Source organism: Equus caballus, chromosome 19, assembly GCF_041296265.1.
Source record: "Equus caballus isolate H_3958 breed thoroughbred chromosome 19, TB-T2T, whole genome shotgun sequence".
Classification (NCBI taxonomy): domain Eukaryota; kingdom Metazoa; phylum Chordata; class Mammalia; order Perissodactyla; family Equidae; genus Equus; species Equus caballus.
The window spans coordinates 32,187,764-32,208,699 of NC_091702.1; the positions used below are offsets into that span (position 1 = coordinate 32,187,764).

The 20,936-nt window shown below is 36.8% G+C and overlaps 1 protein-coding gene across 15 annotated transcripts in view; it reads left to right on the forward strand.

Moving 5' to 3' along the window:
- Nucleotides 1–20,936, forward strand: part of KLHL24 (kelch like family member 24) — a 40,802-nt gene that overhangs the window by 12,957 nt on the left and 6,909 nt on the right. For 8 of the 15 annotated variants that reach the window (XM_005601838.4, XM_005601839.4, XM_001496496.7 and 5 more), the window contains 4 exons: nt 11,321–11,505; nt 12,653–12,771; nt 15,987–16,175; nt 17,248–17,436. In XM_005601838.4, coding sequence (XP_005601895.1) covers nt 11,321–11,505; nt 12,653–12,771; nt 15,987–16,175; nt 17,248–17,436 — 682 coding nt within the window. Of the gene's footprint in view, nt 1–2,174; nt 2,384–11,320; nt 11,506–12,652; nt 12,772–15,986; nt 16,176–17,247; nt 17,437–17,709; nt 17,859–20,936 lie in introns of those variants that run through there. The other 7 variants (XM_070243342.1, XM_070243343.1, XM_070243345.1 and 4 more) reach the window with 3 other exon arrangements.

Consider the following 20,936-nt stretch of genomic DNA (forward strand, 5'->3'; position numbering starts at 1 on the left):
TAGACTTTGGTAGACTCTCTTGGACTGCCTCTATTTATAAAAAAACAAATTTGCAATTTGCAGTTCATATTCTAACCTTTTTCATAACAGACAACATGAAATAGTAGAGGTGAAGTAAGTAAGCTGGTATACGTTGAGTGGATTCTCAGATGTAAAACCCCAGCCTCAGATCTTTTCTCTTTGCCACAGTTACTATATTTAAGGTCAATCTCAATTTTTTCTTTTTTCTTTTTTTGGTAAGGAAGATTGGCCCTGAGCTAACATCTGTTGCCAGTCTTCTTCTTCTTGCTTGTGGAAGATTGTCGCTGTACTAACATCTGTGCCTGTTTTCCTCTATTTTGTGTGGGATGCCACTATAGCATGGCTTGACAAGTGGTACGTTGTCCGCATCTGGGATCCCAACCCGCGAACTCTGGGCTGCCAAAGTAGAGTGCGTGAACTTAACCACTACCCCACCAGGCCAGCCCCTCAATCTGAATTTTTAAAATTTTTTCTCATTACAAAAATTACATCATCATTATAGAGACTTGGGAAAATTTATCTTTAGGGGTAGAAATGCAGTTAAGTATTGTACTATATTTGTATCTTCTTACAGTGAGTACTTCTGTGAAATACCCATAGATTTTAACTCATAAACTATAGAAAAATAATCTCCATGGCTTAGTAATGGAAGAAATAATAGTAAACATACTTTACCATGAATAAGCAAGAAATGGCTATTTTGAGAAATATTGCAAAGAATCTTTTAAATATTTTTCTAACAAAGCTAATGTTGGGTTTTTTTTTTATTGTGGTAAAAAGTGTAATATAAAATTTACCATCTTCATCATATTTAAATGTACCATTCAGTAGTGTTATATTCACATTGTTGTGAAACAAGTGTTTATTTTTATTTTCCCATACCATCCTTACTTTTTCTATCAATTTACTATAGCATAGCTCTCAAACCACATTTTTAACTTTGATTTTGACTATCATTATTTTGGAATGTAATTAAAATTCAGCATATTGTGAGATAGCATGCCTAAAATCTACAATAGTTTGGATGTAGCAAGCTTTAATGTTTCCTCATATGTCTGATGAGAATGATGATAAATAGTACTTACTTTACAGGTTTTGTCATTGAAATTATTAAATGCAATAATCCTTAATGTACTCAGCATAGCAAGCGATGCATAGAAAGTGCTTAAAAATTATTAGCTATTATTGTTTATATAGTATAGTGTAGATCTGACCCACTTTTAAAAATCTCCCAGTACTTGAGAGCCTGAACTTTTTATAAATTGCATACAATATTGGGTAACTATTATTACAAAAAATGAATGTAATATTTCTTTGTATTAGGGTTCGAGTGCATTTTTTTCTTTCAAAGTTACCTGACTTATGTCAATTATATCTCAAAACTGGAAAAAAGTAGCTGACTTTAGTTTTAAAAAGTAATTGTTTTACAAGAAAGAAATATGAAATATTTTACTCCTAGTCTTTTAACAAAGGACAAAAAACATACAGTTTTATTCTATAAATACCCTGATGTGTGTGTGATTTTTAAAGGACTATTTAGAAGCTTGGACTGAGCTTAAGAAAGTGGAAAGAGCAAGGTTCTTAAATGTATTAAGAAAGCTAAACAGCTTTGGGGCTGTTCCAGAACTTTTCTGGATACATGGTATTCCTCTAAGGGGAAAATTGCGCATTTTTCCAATTAGAGTCCCTTTGTATCAGTAGAAGGGTTTGGGGTCAAGTAGGGTTAATAATACCTATCTCACATATCTCAGGATTAGAACAGGGACCAAGGGTTATGTGTTGCACAATTAAAATAGGTCATTTATTGTTAATATTTATAAAGGTATGACCTGAATGAAATCAGATTGCAGCCTAAGGGTAATTAGGCTGAGACAGCAAATGGATAATTTTCCTGATTCACTTAATTATTTGATTTACAAAAACGTATTTCACATCCAGTTTTTAAGGGAACCAATCCATTTCATACAGTGAAACACATCTATATATAAGACTGCAGTATCACCTTTCTTCAGGATGCAAGTAGGAAAAAACCACACTATGGTTTAATTGAATTTGCAGACTATTGTAAATATAATAGCAGATACTTATGTTGGCATTATGTGAGGAAAGAGGAATCTTTTTATTTTACAACTCTGCCATCACGTTCTGTCCCTTATATTCTTTCACTTTATTTGTTACTGCACGTTAGTACCAATCACTAGGAATTTCATTATCTGAACAATGTGTATTATTTGTACAGGTTCTCATCTTTGTGAGAAACTCCAAACTTCTTTGAAAAAGGAGTGATGTCTCCACTTCTACAACTGCAGTTCACTCCTCTGCCTTCTGCTCCAGTCACTCTACTGAAACTCCTCTCAATCAGGTCATCACTGACCTTCTATTTATTATTTGTTAGCCTCTTTTCAGTCTTTATCCACCTTGATCTCTCTTTAGGATTTGACATTATTTATTGCTTTAATCCCTCTTGAAACGCTCTCCCCCTTAACTTCTGGAGTACCATTTTCCACATGGTCCTCTTACTTCTCTTTCTCAGATTCATGGTTCTGTATCTAGTCTTGGAAATGTTGATAGTCCCCTTGGTTCACATCTCTTTGTCTTACCTTATCAACTTTTCTAGGTGATCTCATCTAGTCTCATGGCTTTAATTACCATGCATGTTATTGACTATCAACCTGTATCTCCAGCCCAGACTTTTCTCTTTCATGCATTCATTCAGCCAATGTTTCTTTTTTTAAACTTTTATATATGTATGTATGTGTGTGTACATATATATATATGTATGTATTTTTTTTCACTAGAGGATATTCTTTAAAAAAATAACATAAGCAAAATAACATCACACTTAGTTAATAATTCTTTCATATTATCTAATACCTAATCCAAATTCAGATTTCCCCAGTCTTTTCCAAAATGTTCTTTAGTGAACCCAATTCAGGACCATGCATTGCATCTGGTTATTTCCATGAAGTCTCTTTTATTCCAGAACAATTTCTTTTTTTCATGATTCTGGTTTGTTAATGGGCAAGTTGTCCAGAAAAAATATTCCACCTTCTGTAGTAGTCTGGTTGCTTCCTTATGGTGTCACTTAGCTGCATTTAGCTATGATTCCTGGAGACTCGAAGTTGGCTCTAAAAGCTTCAGCTTGATGGAGACAAGTTAAATATTTTTGGCTAGAAGTCATCCAAGGTAATGCATCACGTTAGGAGACACAGTGTATCTGGTTGTCCCACCATTAGCAATGTGAAGATTAACTCTGGATTAGGGTGATATACTCCTCACATCAGCCAGTATTTCTTTAATGTTTATCCTGTGCCAGGTATTCTCCAGAGCTCCACCCATAGTGGATATTCTACCTACATATACCGCATGTCTCTTAAATGACAGAGAAAACCCCAAGATGCATCCAAGAGCATGAGAGGTTTTGATAATCTGCACTGCCGGTTGTAAACCCTTGGGTGCATGGAGGAAAAACAGTGGAGACCAATCACAGAAGGAATAAAGCTTAGGAACAGTGGTTGTCTTTTTATTAATATATATTATGCAACTTTAAATCTCTCTATTAACACATAATACTATTTTTAATAAATACCAAGTTCAAGCATCATGATATATTTAGAGTACTGGCTTCAGAATCACACAGTCCTGGATTAAAATCTGCTCTACACAGCTAGTTAATTCCATGACCTTGGGGCAAGTTACTTTAACTTCTCTCTGTATCAGTTTCCTCATGTGTAAAAGGATACTACCTACCTTTAAGATTGTTATAAGGATTGGAAAAACCATATCAAAAATGTATAACCTAGAATTGGACACAAAAATGCTTAATAAAAATTATTGCTGGTTTCATGAAAAAGTTTATGCTGTACTTTTACAGAATAGGAAATGTGGTTTGAGAGTCAGAAATGTTTGCTATCAAATAGTTTATTTTAAGCATAAATTGTTCATAGCTATGGGAAAAATTGATGTTCTTTCCCACACTCCATTGAGCAAGAGATAGCTAAGATTTAATCAGCTCATCATTTTGAGGCTGGAATCAGTTAAGTACTTGTCTCTTCTAATACTTTCTACTACCTCTTGTCTAATAATCAGTTACTATATGATGAATATAGGAACCTAACTGCCATAAAGAGGACAAAGTTCAAGTTGCTATTGGAAACCAGTTGAGAAAATTAAGATAAAGGGTTTTTTTTAATAAATAGTTTTAAGATTGTTTAATTAATTCCTTCATTCATTATTTTATAGGTGATAAAACTGAGGCACCAACTTGCTCTTGGTCACAAAGTTAAGTGAACCAACTTGCTCTTGGTCACAAAGCTAGTTAGTGGCAGGACCAGGGCTAAAATTCAGTGTTCTGAATTTTTTTGTTCCAGTCCTTCTTAAAAACGATATTCTACTATATTATGGGATGCATGGTTTACCATTTTTATACATGTTAATTCATTTTTATTTTGAACTCAAACATTTTTCCATAAAAGTATACATTGGAAGTCTCCCTCTACTTGACCCTTATTAGTATATTAGTTCTCCTCCCCAAAGGATACCTCTGTTACCAGTTTTTTGAACTCTTTTTGGAAATATTCTTTGCATATGGAAGTGTGTGTGTGTGTGTGTATTTATCACTTCAGAGTATCTTGGAGGGCTGGCCCCATGGCCTGGTGGTTAAGTTTGGCACACTCCGCTTCGGCAGCTCAGGTTCACAGGTTTGGATCCCAGGCATGCATCTATACACTCACCAGCCATGCTGTGGCAGCAACCCACATACAAAGTGGAGGAAGATTGGTACAGATGTTAGCTCAGGGCTAATCTTCCTCAGCCAAAAAAAGAAAAAGTATCTTGGAGATTGTTCTACATCACCACATATAGGTCTTTATTCCTTTTTTTTTTTTACTTTTTATTATGGGAATTTTCTTTTCTTTTTTTTTTTTTTGAGGAAGATTAGCCCTGAGCTAACATCTGCTGCCAATCCTCCTCTTTTTTTTGCTGAGGAAGGCTGGCCCTGAGCTAACATCCGTGCCCATCTTCCTCTACTTTTTTATAAGTGGGATGCCTGCCACGCTATGGCTTGCCAAGCGGTGCCGTGTCCACACCTGAGATCCAAACTGGTGAACCCCGGGCCGCCGAAGCGGAATGTGCACACTTAACCACTGTACCACTGGGCCAGCCCCAGGAATTTTCAATTCCATTCTTTTTTAAGAGCTGTACAGTACTCCATTTTTGGATACCATAATTTTTTGATCTATCTCTTAATGATGAACAATTTAGGTTGTTTCTAGATTTTTGCCATTGCAAACAATGCTCAGTGAATATGCTTGTACATATGTCTGCATACATATACTGGCAATTTATAGCATGACTTATTAGAAGTGAAATTGCTTAATCCTCAGTCGTAGGGTATGTGCATTTTTAATTTTGTTAGATACTGTAAAAATTGTCTTCCGATCTACATTTCATCCAAAAATATGAAAGTACCTATTTCTCCACTCCTTTGCCAACACAGCATATTATTACTTTTATAAATCATTGCTACTCTGGAAAGTGAAAACGGTATCTTATAATTTTAATTTGCATTTCTTTTTAAATGTGGAAGGTTGGGCATCTTTTCCTGAGTCTGAAAACTATTTGTAGGTGTTTTTTCCTGCAATCCATTGAGCTCTATCAGAATTCTGATTACAAGTAATTAAAACCAGCTCACCTGGGGGCCGGCCCAGTGGTGCAGCAGGTAAGTTCGCACATTCCGCTTCTCAGCGGCCTGGGGTTTGTCAGTTCGGATCCCAGGTCAGGACATGGCACCGCTTGCCAAAAGCCATGCTGTGGTAGGCGTCTCACATATAAAGTAGAGGAAGATGGGCACGGATGTTAGCTCAGGGCCAGTCTTCCTCAGCAAAAAGAGGAGGATTGGCAGTAGTTAGCTCAGGGTTAATCTTCCTCAAAAAAAAAAAAAAAGAAAAAAACCAGCTCACCAGTTTAAGCATAAAAAGGGGATGTATTAAAAGGGTACAGGAGTCATTATCTTGTAGAACCTAAGGACAAAGCAAACATTTTAAGAGCCAGCCCTGATGGCCTAGCAGTTAAAGTTTGGTGCACTCTGCTTTGGTGGCCCATGTTCAGTTCCCCAGCACAGAACCACACCACTTGTCTGTCTGTAGCAGTGCTGTGGTGGCAGCTCACACAGAAGGACTTACAACTAGAATATACAACTATGTACTGGGGCTTCGGGGAGGCAGGGAGGGGAAGTAAACATTTTGTGTCTTTTGATCAGTACAGCCATTGCCTTATAGAACCCATTCTGCCTATTCCAGTTTCAGATGGAAAGCCTCTGTCCTCACCAAGTTTAGAAAGCTATAAGGTTTATGTGGCATAGCTTATAGGGGTCATTTATATTGATGAATTCACCATGATCCAGTAATTCCTATAGGCTCAGAAACGTGTTTTTTCTTTTGATACAGTAAGAATAGACTATTGGGGCAAATTTAACATTTACTATGAGAGACTGATAACTCATTATCTTCTAGTCTATATATATTTATTTGCTATAAGAAATGGAGGGCCAGCCTGGTGGCACAGTGGTTGAGTTTGCGTGCTCCGCTTTGGCAGCCTGGCATTCACAGGTTCAGATCCCAGGCATGGACCCACACACCGCTCATCAAGCCATGCTGTGGCAGTGTCCCACACACAAAATAGAGGAAGGTTGGCAGAGATGTTAGCTCAGGGCCCCTTTTCCTCAAGCAAAAAGAGGAGGACTGGTTGCAGATGTTAGCTCAGGGCCAGTCTCCTCACAAAAAAAAAAAAGAAAGAGAAATGGAACTGTCAAACAGACTAGATATTTTAGGTCAGTCTGTCAGCATAGTCTCTTACTATGGGCAGGTCACTACAGGGGAAGCCAAAGTTTCCAAAGGTTGCTTGGCAAGCATGGAATCCAAACAAAGGGATTTAGCTGATCTTTAGGACCAGAATCCTCTCACCTAGTTATGGCTTGAGGCAGTCTCACCCACCATAAAAATATTCTCACCAAAGGACCAACAATGTTCAAGTTAGCTAAGATTCTCTTTCCTTTAGACAAAAATTGAATGGGTACAGGAAATGTTTGCCTCTGTGCTTATTATCTACTCTTTCATTCATTCATTTACTGACTGCTTTTGGGGCTGACCAATCCTGTCTTTTAATATACAGTTCTTTCTTTAGATAAATTAATACATTGAGTTTAGTAACTGTCATCTCTTACAGACTAGAGAGCCATTTAGTCTCTCTGGGGCTTAAAGTCTCATATCTCTGTTTTGGTTTGATGGCTTGGTTTTCAGATATTTTTGACTCTTAGAATGGTGAATAGACTATATCACTAATGTCTCTCCCTTCTCTCTTCCAGCTTTCCACTATATGAAACACACTGCCTTTCCTATTGTTTCACTATTGAACGAATAGTGAGCCTTAACAGTAAAGCAGCAAATAGTTGTCATTTTGTCACAGCAGAAAATCAGAATTTTGACTTTAAAGGATTAATAAAATAAAGTAACATTCACTCTAAAAAAGAGATTGCATTGGTATTTAGAATTTTATTCATCCTACGCTATCATCTTGACTATCTTTTTGTTCTAGTTACTGTTTTCAGCTTGTCAACATCAAAGGCAAAATCACCTGTTATTTTACCCTCAAAATGAATATATTCGGGCATAGCCAAAAGAATTGCAATTCAGGATGTGCATGTTATGGCAAACCATAGGCAAATCCCCAAAAAGGAAGGAGGGGAGCTGCTTTTATAGAAAAAAAGGGGGAGTAGGGAGAGGCTGTTCTAAATAAAAGTCCATTGGGGGAAATTCACAGTTCCAGGTGGCAACAGCTTTTCATTGGCCAAGTTGCAGCACTTCTCATTGGCTGGGTTTTGCTGCATGGGGAGAGAAGTCTCCTTCACTAGTAAAGTAGTTTTACTTCCTGTGGAAGATGCCGGTCTCCATCTCTTCCTGGCTGGAGTAATCGAGGAAGTATGATGTATGATAGGATGTGAGAGCTCCCCCTGCAAAGCCGTGCAGACTCCAATTTAGTTGAGGTTTCTTGTATTCATTTCACAGGCTGGAGTAACTTATTTCCTTTAAGGCAATCATCTCCCTGCCTGAGATAAGTATTTTCCAAGCTCAAGAAATAAAAATAACTGCTCTGTTGGGTTAACAGTCTCTAATGAGAACACCAGACTTGTCTCTAATTAAGTTAAAAGCCATTTGGTTACAAATAAGACCTTCAGGGGCCGGCTCCGTGGCTAAGTGGTTAAGTTCGAGGCCTCCACTGGCCAGCCCAGGGTTCGGATCCTGGGTGCGGACGTGGCACCGCTCGTCAGGCCACGTTGAGGCGGCGTCCCACATCCCACAACTAGAAGGACCTGCAACTAAGATATACAACTATGTACAGGGGTGGGGTGGAGGGGGGTTTGGGGAGATAAAGCAGGAAAAAAAAAAAAAAGATTGGCAACGGTTGTTAGCCCATGTGCCAATCTTTAAAAAAAAAGGAAGATTGGCAACAGTTGTTGGCCCAGGTGCCAATCTTTAAAAAAAAAAGGAAGATTGGCAACAGTTGTTAGCCCAGGTGCCAATCTTAAAAAAAAAAAAAAAAAGACCTTAAGTACAGGCAAAGCCAATATTTTGCTGATCTTTTCAGATAAATACACGTTCCAGTAGATGCTGAAATGATCCTTTGTTTAGTGGGACTAAATGTTTTAGACATTAACTTTTCATGCTGTTGTCTCTTCTTGTTCCAGTGGACAAAAACCAACAATATATGTTGATTGGGCTAAGAAGTCTTGAAAAAGGCAAGCAAGTTCAAGCAAAGGAAAAGTATAAAACAAGAAAAATGATATGACAAAAGTATAAAACAAAATTCTATAATATATAATAATTACCTTGATTTTACATTAAAATAATTAGGGGTGATTGAACCCCAGTGACAGTACTTAGCAATTTTTGTTTTGGTCAATCAATAAATAAGGCCTTGAGCAAGATCACATGCATTTGTCTTAGAGGTATTTCCATTGTGATTTTAGGAAATGGTACTTCCACAGAAAAAGGATAACTTAGTCAGTAGTTGTACTACTAAGTGTCTGGTGCTATCCTCTGTTTTCAGTATTTTCATTTTGGAATTATTTGGAAAATAGTAAATACTATTGATAATATGAGTCCTTTGATAATGTTTTACTAAATACTAGGTTGGGATTATACAATTTGGTGGGTTCCTAGAAGTAATTTTTATTGCATCTATGAACAAAATTCTTTTCTACAATATATATTTCTGATTTGATCATGGGAAAAGTATGCCTGGCATGGAAAAGGTGAATGATTGTTGTTTTTTTGTTTTTGGGGGGTTTTTGGTGAAGAAGATTGGCCCTGAGCTAACATCTGTGCCAATTTTCCTTTATTTTGCATGTGGGATGCCACCACAGCATAGCTTGATGAGCAGTGTGTAGGTCTGTGCCTGGGATCTGGGCCCATGAACCACAGGCCACCAAAGCGGACCACACAAACTCAACCACTACACCACCGGGCCAGTCCCCTAGGTGAATGATTGCTAGTTGAAATAGATGTGAGTAAATATTGCTAGAATGTAGGAGTTCTATTAAGGGGACATACCAATATTGCTTAATTTTGTTTTTTTCTAGTATAATTGTGAAATATCACACTGACTAAAACTACAAATCCATATTCTGTTGTGATCTTTTTTCCATCCACATTTAAGTAAGAGAAGAGGAATTGCTAGCATTTTTCTGCTTGAGACTTAAAATTGTAGCAACCATAAATGCAATTATAAGACTTTTTCATTTCAATTATATTTGTGGAAAAAATATAAAAGCCAAATAACTTTAAAATTCCAAACTATCTATTAAGCCTTATGAACAACAACAAAAAAGCTTGGATAAGCTTTTAGTTTTTCCTGTCTTTATCTTAAATTTAAACTACAAAATCAAAGAAGCCAGTGATTCATGTAAACCTTAGGATTCTTTTAGTCCTCTTAAAAGTTGTTTTTTCCACTCTAAAAATAGCCCATGCTTATTATTGTTTTGAAAATTTGTGTTGCTAGAAAGGAGGAAGCCACACAATCAGAGATAAGCATCATTAATTAGCGCTTTGGTATATTCTTTCCAGACACAATTTTTACATAGTATTGATTGGACCTTCTGTACAATTCTTCATCTTGCTTTTTTCATTTAACATCCTTTGTTATAAACTCTGTTAACAATATTTTTAGTGACCACCCAACATTATGAGTTGGATTACCTTAATTTACTTAACTTTTAAAAAGTTATCTTAAAAAATAATTTCTGAGGGCTGGCCCCGTGGCCGAGTGGTTAAGTTCGTGCTCTGTGCTTCGGCGGCCCAGGGTCTCGCTGCTTCGGGTCCTGGGCATGGGCCTAGTACTGCTCATCAGGCCACGCTGAGGCGGTGTCCCACATAGCACAACCAGAAGGATCTACAACTAGAATACACAACTATGTACTGGGGGGCTTTGGGGAGAAGAAAAAAAAAAAGATTGGCAACAGATGTTAGCTCAGGGCCAATCTTTTAAAAAAATTTTTCTGAAGAAATACATATACTCCTTTAAAGGGTACTTAGATTATACTATGAATTACTTTTTTTGAGAACTAGTAATTTGATGAAAAAGCACCATTTTCCTACACTTAGAAAAAGTGCATTATCTTACCTTGTGTTATTATACATATATGAACTGCTGCAAAACTGCATTTGAAAGTCATCCTTCATATTACCAGGGTTCCAGTTGAGTTACATAGGATCTTTGAACTGCTTTACAGTTTGTTTGTTTTTTTGTGGGGGGGAGATTAGCCCTGAGCTAACTGCTGCCAATCCTCTTTTCGCTGAGGAAGACTGGCCCTGAGCTAACATCCATGCCCATCTCCCTCTACTTTATATGTGGGATGCCTGCCACAGCATGGCTTGCCAAGCGGTGCCATGTCCGCACCCGGGATCTGAACTGGCGAACCCCGGGCCGCCGAAGCAGAACGTGTGCACTTAACCACTGTGCCACCGGGCCGGCCCCTGCTAACAGTTTTCAAGGCAAAACTCATAGAAAAAAATACCCATAGAAATTTTCTGTAGAAAAATGACGTTGCTAAATCCCTCATGAATGTTCTCCTCAAAGTAAGTAATTGGCAGCCTGTATTATTTAACACACGCTGAGAGAATAAATTTAACCGTTTATAATAGTGTTCCACTTTCTTTGTGATAATGATACATTTTTAGGGTTTTAAGCAGTCTGGAGGGTATTTCAATTTATTATTTATGCATTCTTCTAACAATTATTTTAGGTCAACTGGCTATTCTGAGGTGATAGTTGTCGTTGGAGGCTGTGAACGAGTTGGAGGATTTAATCTTCCCTACACTGAGTGCTATGATCCTGTGACAGGAGAATGGAAGTCTTTGGCTAAGCTTCCAGAATTTACCAAATCAGAGTATGCTGTCTGTGCTCTAAGGAATGACATTCTTGTCTCAGGTAAATAAAGATTTCTTACAGTAGTTACTTTTAATTCGAACACAGCTTGGCTGTTTTAAATGATAACAGTGTCTCAAACGAAAACAATGAAAGTGGATACGCCCACTTTAGGCAGGTCAGCTTATATAACAAATAAAACCGAGAGTGACTTTCTACTCTTAAAAACAGGTACCAGATTATGCAGAATGACTTAAGAAAGATCCATCAGAAAATACCTTTGGGGGGAGGGGAGAGGGCAAAAGGGGTGATTAGGCTCACATGTGAGGGGATGGACTATAATTAGTTTTCGGGTGGTGAACATGATGTTATGTACACAGAATTCAAAATATGATGTACATCCTAAAATTAATTAATTAAAAAAGAAAATTAATTAAAAAAAGAAAAAAGACCTTTAGTCGTATCATATTTTAAATGTTCTCAAATGCATATAGAATATGGTATAATTTTTAAAACTTATGCCTGTTTACTTTGTTTTAAGGAACACAGTAAAACACAGAAAAGCACACATAGAATTAAGCATCTCTAATCCACTTGTGTTTTCTGAAATTCTCCCCAAAGTTTATGAAAGAGGATTTTCCTTAAAATTCTTAATTTGAACTTCTTTTATAATAATGTGATATGTTACCTCTAAAATCAAACAGACAATAGAATGACAGACTTGTACAAAGTATAACTGGTATCTCTGGTCTGAAGTCAGTTAATTGGTTAAATAATTTTACCAGCTTTGCAGATTCCTGTATTAGGACACATTGAACAATATAACAATACATACTTTATTTTGTACAATGGTATGTTTTTTAAAAAGTGGGTGATTTTAAAAAATCTTTTTAGAATGATTCTGTTGTTTGGGTACTTCTGATATCTGCCTCCTAAATTAACAATCTTATACATTTATAAAATTCATTTTCTGCATTTTGTTATTTGGAGCCTGTAATTATTATTTCTCAAGATTACAATTGGCAAAGTTTAAATCTGCTCTGTAGAATTATTTCCATTAAGCTTTGAGGGTCCTTATTTCATTTATTGTACTGAATTCTCGAATTCTGGGACTGGGTGAATAAATCCTGTGTTTTCATTAGCTATGCCTTGGGCATAGATCCATTTGTGATACATATATTATTGTATGTGCATTGTTTTGCATTTCAAGGTGGAAGGATTAATGGCCGTGATGTCTGGATTTATAACTCACAGTTAAATATTTGGATCAGAGTTGCTTCTCTAAATAAAGGCAGATGGCGTCACAAAATGGCTGTCCTCCTTGGTAAAGTAAGAGAAACCACTTTTTATTACTTTTGCTGGTACATTTCCAAAATAAATACCACAGCTGAATCCTTCATTTCACTCACCCTGTGAGTATTTTGGATTCAAATTGTATTTCCTTCCATTTCTAACCTCAGTAGATAAACCGAAGACATAAATAATCTGACACTGTACTTTTGAATGGGTATTTTGTTCTCCCAATTTGGAATTCACGGCAGTGCAGCACATATCTCTTCTCATGCACCACTGGAGTCCAAATGCTTAAGAAGCATTGGAAGACAAAGGAGTCGCGTCAAGTTTGAAAACAGGCCAATGTCTAATCCAAGCAGCCTCGTTCCTTTGACTGACTCTGGCAGTCAGGCAGAGAGATATTTATCTAGAGAAGGGTTATTTTAGCTTTTTTATTTGTACATGTGGGGACAAAATAATTTAAAATAAGTGTTAAGATAAACTCTCCAACATATTTTAAAGAATGCTTATTATTTACTGCAGCTAATAAATAATACTAAAAGTATATAACTTAGTTCTGAACCATTCGCTGTCCTTAGGAACATGAGAATCACTTTTGGACTAGTGGCTTCCTAACTTTTTAGAAGCAACTGCACCCTCTTTTTAAAAATTAAATCTAATATAAAACTCCATTGCATAAAACAGATAAAAATACAGTGGTTGTACCAAGGGCTAACTTGGGCTCTTTAGCCATTCCCTGCCTCCATTTCTGCCAGGTCCTCCTAAGCCACTTCAAGTTAGTGAACAATCTAAGTAAAAGCAGCATACTTGCTTGCACGTGTGTTTTTGACTGGTCCCCTAGTACTCCTTTCTAAAAAGATTGCTGCCTCTTAGGTCCTCCTGTGGAGACATTTAGAGCCACCAATGAGAAAAGAGAACTGCTCTAAATGAAACAGAGGTGGTGCCAGGAACCCTTCCCACTCAGTCTCCCATCAGTCCTCCTCCCCTCCCCCACCCCCACACAGGCTTCTTGAAATCTCTATACTGTAGAATCCCAGAGCTTCTCAAAGCAGTGTGAAAGCTACTGTTAATTCCTAAGGATGTTGATCTAGTGTGCTGTTGCTGTCTACAAGGCCAGTGAAATAATGAGCACCTTAAGATAGATGTAATGGAAATAAAATATTAATAGAGTATTTTCTAAAACCACTGGTTTGTCAGTACTTACTATATTATATATAGTTTTGGCAGCTATGCCTCAAGAATGACAAAATATTACTAGAAAGGGGTGGCTAAAATAAAGGATTGCAAAGAGATGAGGTCTGACTAAAAAAATTATAATTATTTAGTCTGGACATACAAAGGTAATGAAAATGATTGTCTCAATTACTGTATATGGATTAGTGAACACAAATTTATTTGATAAATATTAGTATACTTGACTCGAAGGTACCCAAAACTTGGAAGTACTAAATCAAGAAGTAAAAGGAATTCTTCCTACCTTACACAACAAGTATTCAATCCATGGAAACTATTATCCTAAAAATTAAAATATAGGCTGAATTCAAGCTTATAAAATTATTTAAATTTATAAATGCTCTCTGTTAAAGAAACCTAGGGTGGTTTGGAATATAGAATCTTAGAGCAGAAAGGAATCTTAGAGAATATTTAATGTAATTTTTCAATTTATAAAGAAACTGAATCCAAAGAGATCAAGTCACTTGCTCAAGGTTACACAAGTGGTGATAACAGAGGGGCGAAAGCTCAGATTTTCCTAATCTTAGAGGCCTTTTCTCTTGATGCTCACAGCATTTCTTTTTAATTTATGCATGTAAGGGAATAGTATTAAAGTTTAATCCTCAGAATTCTATTATGTGATAGTTACTATTATTGTCTATATTTTTAAATTGAGGAAACTAAGACTGAGTCTCAGAGAGGATAGGTAAACTGCCCAAGATCTTACATTGGTGACCGAGCTAGGTATGAACCCTGCCTCTCCTGACTTCATTGCTGCACTGTGCCACAGTTGCCATATGCCTTCCAGCTGCCTTACCTTGAGTGAGTTACTTAACCTCTCTGAGCTGCATGGCGTTGAGAGAACAAACCCACCAACAGATCATTTTAACATAATGTGAGAAATGCAAGATAGCAGTGGCTGCTCTGGAAATCTGGAGGAACGCAAAAGGATAAATTGTAGACAGACTTGAATGACAGTGCATGAAGTTTGGCCTTCACCCTTAGGCATTTATTGTTGAACTATTAAAAGGAGTTGATGAGGTGATTTTAGAAGATTAATTTATGGTCTAGAGAGCGTTAGAGTGGAGCCAGGAGATTAACTGAGAGGTATAAAATGATATGGACCCTGATGTAGGTTGGTGGCAGTGGGAAACAAAAGGAAGGGACACGTGAGAGATGCTGTGAAAGAAGACTCCATAGGTCTTAATAGTGAATTAGATATGGAGGGAAGAGTTGATGACGACTCTCGGTTAAAATGATTGTGGATGTTAATCTGGAGAGCTCCTTTAGGTTAAAAGTTTTGTGTATATCTCATGATGCTTAATGGATTATTCTGCTTAGGTAATTTAATAAATGGCTTGTTGATTAGTTCACCTCTCATACAAAGATAGTAATTTGCCTTACCTTCCTCATATTTGTAAAAAGAAAATGTACGTGAAAGCCTTTTGAAATATATAGTAGAGTTCATTATGTGTCAGGTACTTTTCTAGGTACTTACAGAGACTAAAGTGAAGAACAAGATAGGCCCGGCCTTCAAAGATCTCATAATGCAGTAATCCTTACCTAATATTTTAGTTTCATAGCTTTATTACTTTATAATAATTGAATATTTTCGTCATCCATGAGTTTGAGCATTTAAGCTAAATCATGCAATTCTCAGTGTGAGCAATCATCGCCCCAAATGGGTGAAGATTTGTTCTTGGGGGTGGGGGTGGGGTGAAAAAAATCGCACTGTTTCTCATATAAAGCACAGATATACATACAGTACATAAACAGATATACAATATATCTATGTATTAAAATTTCATTAGAGGGAGCTATTATGAAAAAAATGTCTAAAAAGGCTCCTTGATGGTGGTAAAAGGATGATAATTTTTTAAAAGTTTCACAAACTGAGCTAAAAATATTGCAATTATAGGGCTTCTAAAATTTAAAAATCAAGGGCTTTTTAAAGGAGAGCGTTCCCTTAATTCTTTAGCCAACTAGTTAACAATTCAGACTTTTGATAATTAAGATTTTTCCATGTATTTTACATATAGGTATATGTTGTTGGAGGCTATGATGGGCAAAACAGACTTAGCAGCGTAGAATGTTATGATTCCTTTTCAAATCGATGGACTGAAGTTGCTCCCCTTAAGGAAGCAGTGAGTTCTCCTGCTGTGACTAGCTGTGTAGGCAAATTGTTTGTGATTGGTGGAGGACCTGATGATAATACTTGTTCTGATAAGGTAAGCCATGTTCTCTTATAGAAATTACCAATAAAATATGCAAGAAGAAAAATACTGGAGTCTTATCAAGTAGGTAGCTAGGTCCCTTAGTGTGAGGGGCCTTTTAAAAATTGTCTAGTACTTTATACTTTTGGGAGAAAACAATCAGTTTCAAGTTACTAAAGTGAGATCCTTCTGTAAAAAGCATGATCCAGTCTTTTTGAAATGAGACTAATCTCAATGTTGAGATCTTGTACTAAATAAATTGTTTTAAACCTTTTACTTCTATACTCTAAAGAATCAAAAAATTATTCACACAAAACACAGTTGGGAAGTAAATTAGCAAAGGGGAAGACACAGTAACTAATTATACTGCTTCCAACTGGGTCATTTTCTGCATACTTAGAAGTATTTTTTAGAACAAAGAAGAGGAAAGGAAACCTCTGTAATGTAAATAGAGGATGGCTCAAAGTTGTTGCCATTCATCAAACTCCTGGGACAAAAGAACATGTGCTGTCCTGATACCTCAGAAAATACCATGTTTAGTCTGGAAACAAGTGTCTCATGCCTAACTCATTTAGCGGTAGTTAACTGAATTTTGTCAATCAGTTCATTGTTTCTCTAAATTAAATTTTAATATAACGTCAAATGTTACATATTTAGAATTCTTTATTTCAGAATGTCATAATTCAAAGCATGCTGAATTGAGATTTATTTGTGTTCTTTTGAAGAAAGGACTCCCTAAAAGTGTAAAGAAATTGTATTCAGATTGAGGCATAGTTATCCTATGTAAAACAATTTTTTAAAAATCTAGACTATTAATTTTAATGGACATAAGTAAAAATCTGGCAACCATTCATCTTGGAAACAGTCTGTGTGTGTTACTCTATTCTGCTTGAAAGTACTAAATTTGCATTTCTTTTGAGAATTTCATAGTTCAGACATTTCACTATCAAGCTAACAACCTCCCTTAATTCTATGAATTAATGGGGTTTGATTTTTAATAATGTTTCTATGTATTAGTAGGCTTTTTATTAAGTAAATTTGCATTTTTGTTTAGAAATTTTAATTAAATATTTCTGTATATCATTAGGTTCAATCTTATGATCCAGAAACCAATTCTTGGCTACTTCGTGCAGCTATCCCTATTGCCAAGAGGTGTATAACAGCTGTATCCTTAAACAACCTGATTTATGTTGCTGGTGGACTGACCAAGGCAATATACTGTTATGATCCAGTTGAAGATTACTGGATGCATGTACAGAATACATTCAGCCGACAGGTAATAACATAAAACAGTCCAAAAGAAAAGTCAATCTAGGAGGGACCAACTACATGACCATTATGAATATAGTGTGATTTCACTATTAATATATTTCACATATACTTGAAATAATTTCATGATTTTTTAAAACTCCACATAAACTATATGGTATATCTGTCCTGAACTCCTTCTAAGGAATTGTTTTATTGAAATAACTTACTTTTTACCATCCCATGGTGAAGTAGCTGTTGCACTTGGCCTGTTGGTTTTTTTTCATTTGATCTTTTTCAGAATCCTACTCCAGTCCTTATCCCTCCCTTGCATATTTCAAAAGAGAAGAAATGCTCCCAAATTGGTTTCCGTTTTTTCCTGTGGTTAGAAGCTAGGTAATTTGTTGTTTTTTGTTATAAAAGAGATGGCTGTGCTCGGATCTTCTTCATCCACACACTCCACCTGTACTCCTACTCTCCCTCCAACCCCTGCCCCCAGATAGGCCCTTCCTCAGCCTTCTGATTCATGGTTCTAGCCTCCTTCCACCACCAAAATGCTTGATGGTTCTGATGCTGGAAATCTGGTTCTACCTATACCACTCTAGAGATGTTGTACTCCAAAGGTCGTTACTAATGATCTCCTCAGTCTCATTTATCTTCTCTTATTTATCCACCCAACCCTTAAACATGGGTATTCCTTGAGCCTCTTTCCCCTGCCCTCTTCTCACTTTTTATTCTGTTATGAGTGATCGCATTTACTGCTCAGTACTGATGGCGTCAAGTCTTTATCTCCATTAAAGCCTCTCTCCTGTGCTCCAGACTCAAATTTCCAATTGCCTGTTTGATATTTTGCATGATGTTCCAAGACTTCAAACTTAAAACAGAATTCACCTTCTTCCTCAAACCTACTTTTTCTGTTCCCAGACAACCTAGTGACTGGAAAAACTCTGTTTCTCCCATACTCACACCCATACACTTCTGACACCAGATACGTGGGTTTATTCCCACCTCAACCAATTCTCCGTCTCCACCTAGTGTTTTACAATTCAGTTCAGTTCTGACAGTATCTACCTGGAGTTAGTGTCACATTCCACAAGTTCAGGGCTCAGTCCCACAAGACTGCCACCACTTCAAATGCCGGTCACAAGTCCCAGCTTGTCTCCAGTACTTCTGACCGACTGGCTATCAATCAGGTTCCCACAACTTCCTCCTTGGGTTGGATAATTTGCTAGAAGAGCTCACAGAACTCACGGAAACACTTACTTCTGTTTACTGGTTTGTTATATAATAAGGATATTATAAAGGCTCCAGATGAACAGCCCGATGAAGAGGTACATAGGGTGAGGTCTGGAAGGGTCCCAAGCACAGGAGCTTCTGTCCTCGTGGAGTGGAGGTACACTACTCTCCCGACACATGGATGTGTTCGCCAACCTGGAAGCTCTCCAAATCCTCTACTTTTGGGATTTTTATGGAGGCCTCATCATGTAGACATGATCAGTTATTAACTCAGTTTCCAACCCCTCTCCAGAAAATGAGGGGTGGGGATGAATTATGGCTTGACCTTTCTGGTGACCAACTCCCATCCAGGAGCCCACCAAGAGTTGCCTCATTAGAATGAAAAACATTCCTATCACCTAGGAAATTCCAGGGGATTTAGGAGCTCTCTGTCAGGAACTGGAGGCAGAAACCAATATATATTTTTTCTATTATTTCACACCTAGAAACTTAATTTCTTAGATTTTCCTTTCTTTTAAATTGAATAAATCCAGCATATCAGTTCTGTGTCCTCAGAGTTTCTCCTGTTCTTTTCCATTCCCATGGTTCCTGCTTTTGTTCAGGTTCTTATCTGTTCTTACCTAAACTAAAACAATAATATTCTAACTAGTGTTCCTTTCTCTAATGTCTTGCTTCTTTAACCCATTTTGCCACCAGTTATTTTCCAACAAATCTAATTATGTCTGTCCTCTGATTGGAAAAACATATGGAATGAAATCCAAAGCTTTTCCCACTTCATTCTAGGCCTTCTGTTGTCTGACCTCCGCCTGCCTTTTCAACTTCACTTTCTGCAGCTTTACCTCAATTACATTAAATATCTGCTCCTTGCATTTGCTATACAGATGATAAGTGTTCTTGCCTGGGTTCATGCTGTCCTCTTAGCCTCTGATGCCTTTTGTACCTTCTCTACGTGTAATTCTATTCATCTTCAAGGACCACTTCAGAGTTCAACAAAGTGAGGTTACCCTGAGTAAAGTTGATGTCTTTTTTTCTGATCTATCACTGCTCTTACACATCTATTATGGCAGCCATATATTCCCTTATGGGTATAAATGTTTATTTCTATACTGGAATTCAGTCTTCTTAAGGATACTATTTTTTATAATTCATCTCTTATGTATCTTATGTTTCTTGGTGCTCAGTAAATATTTATTAAATAAACAAATAAGAAAGTGAAGTAACAGAGGGACCTGAGTTTAAGACAATCTTATCTGCCAGATATGTAAGAGATGTAGACTGTAAGGATAATGAATAGTGTTTGAGTAAGAGACACCATTTTTCTAAAGTTGTTGATATTGAGGTATAGTCTGCAATTAGTAATGTATTCAGAGCAACATTGCCTCAACTGATGAAAGGGACATAATAGGATCTTCAGCTTTATGGTACAGAGGGAATATAATCTTCTGTCCCTCTTGTATCACATTTAAGTAAAATGGACCACGTTTCTCTAGCTCAGTGGCATCTCCTAGAAATGACCATCTCAAACTCTGTAGAGGTGAGAGTGTACTCTACCACATAAGAACTCACGTTATGTTCACATTCACCATGTGACAAGTGCTTACTCTTACTTCTTATTTTGGGGGTTTTGTTGTTGTTATTGTTTTGGTGAGGAATATTGGCCCTGAGCTGTTGCCAACCTTCGTCTTTTTGCCTGAGGAAGATTGTCACTGAGCTAACATCTGTGCCCATCTTCCTCTATTTTGTATGTGAGACGCCGCCACAGGATGGCCTGACGAGTGGTATGTAGGTCTGCACCTGGGATCCAAACCCACAAACCCTGGGCTGCTAAAGTGGAGCACTCAAACTTAACCACTATGCCACCAGGCCAGCCCCTAAATTTTTTAATCAAAGCTATTCTTTATTGGTTTATTACAGTGAATATTTTAAAGTAAAATGTATTTTCGCTAAGAATTACTGTACATTTAGAACTTGGCTATATTGTATAAAACAATAACAGAGCTTAGGAAGATAATTGCCAGCATGTAGCGTAATGCAGGGCATGCAATGAATATGTCTTTAACTAAATGACTGAGATAAAACTAAGAAAAAACAACAGGGTACATTTTTCCTAATTAAGTAGTGACTAACATTGACTTCAGAAATTTCAAGGAAAAACATTTAGATCAGAAGTATATTAAATGTATTATAACAAAGAGAAATCATTGAAGTCCATATCTAGTATTATATATCAGATCTCTTGAAGTAAAAAATACTGAGATTTCTGAGATTATCTTTTCTCCCCTGGCTCATTCT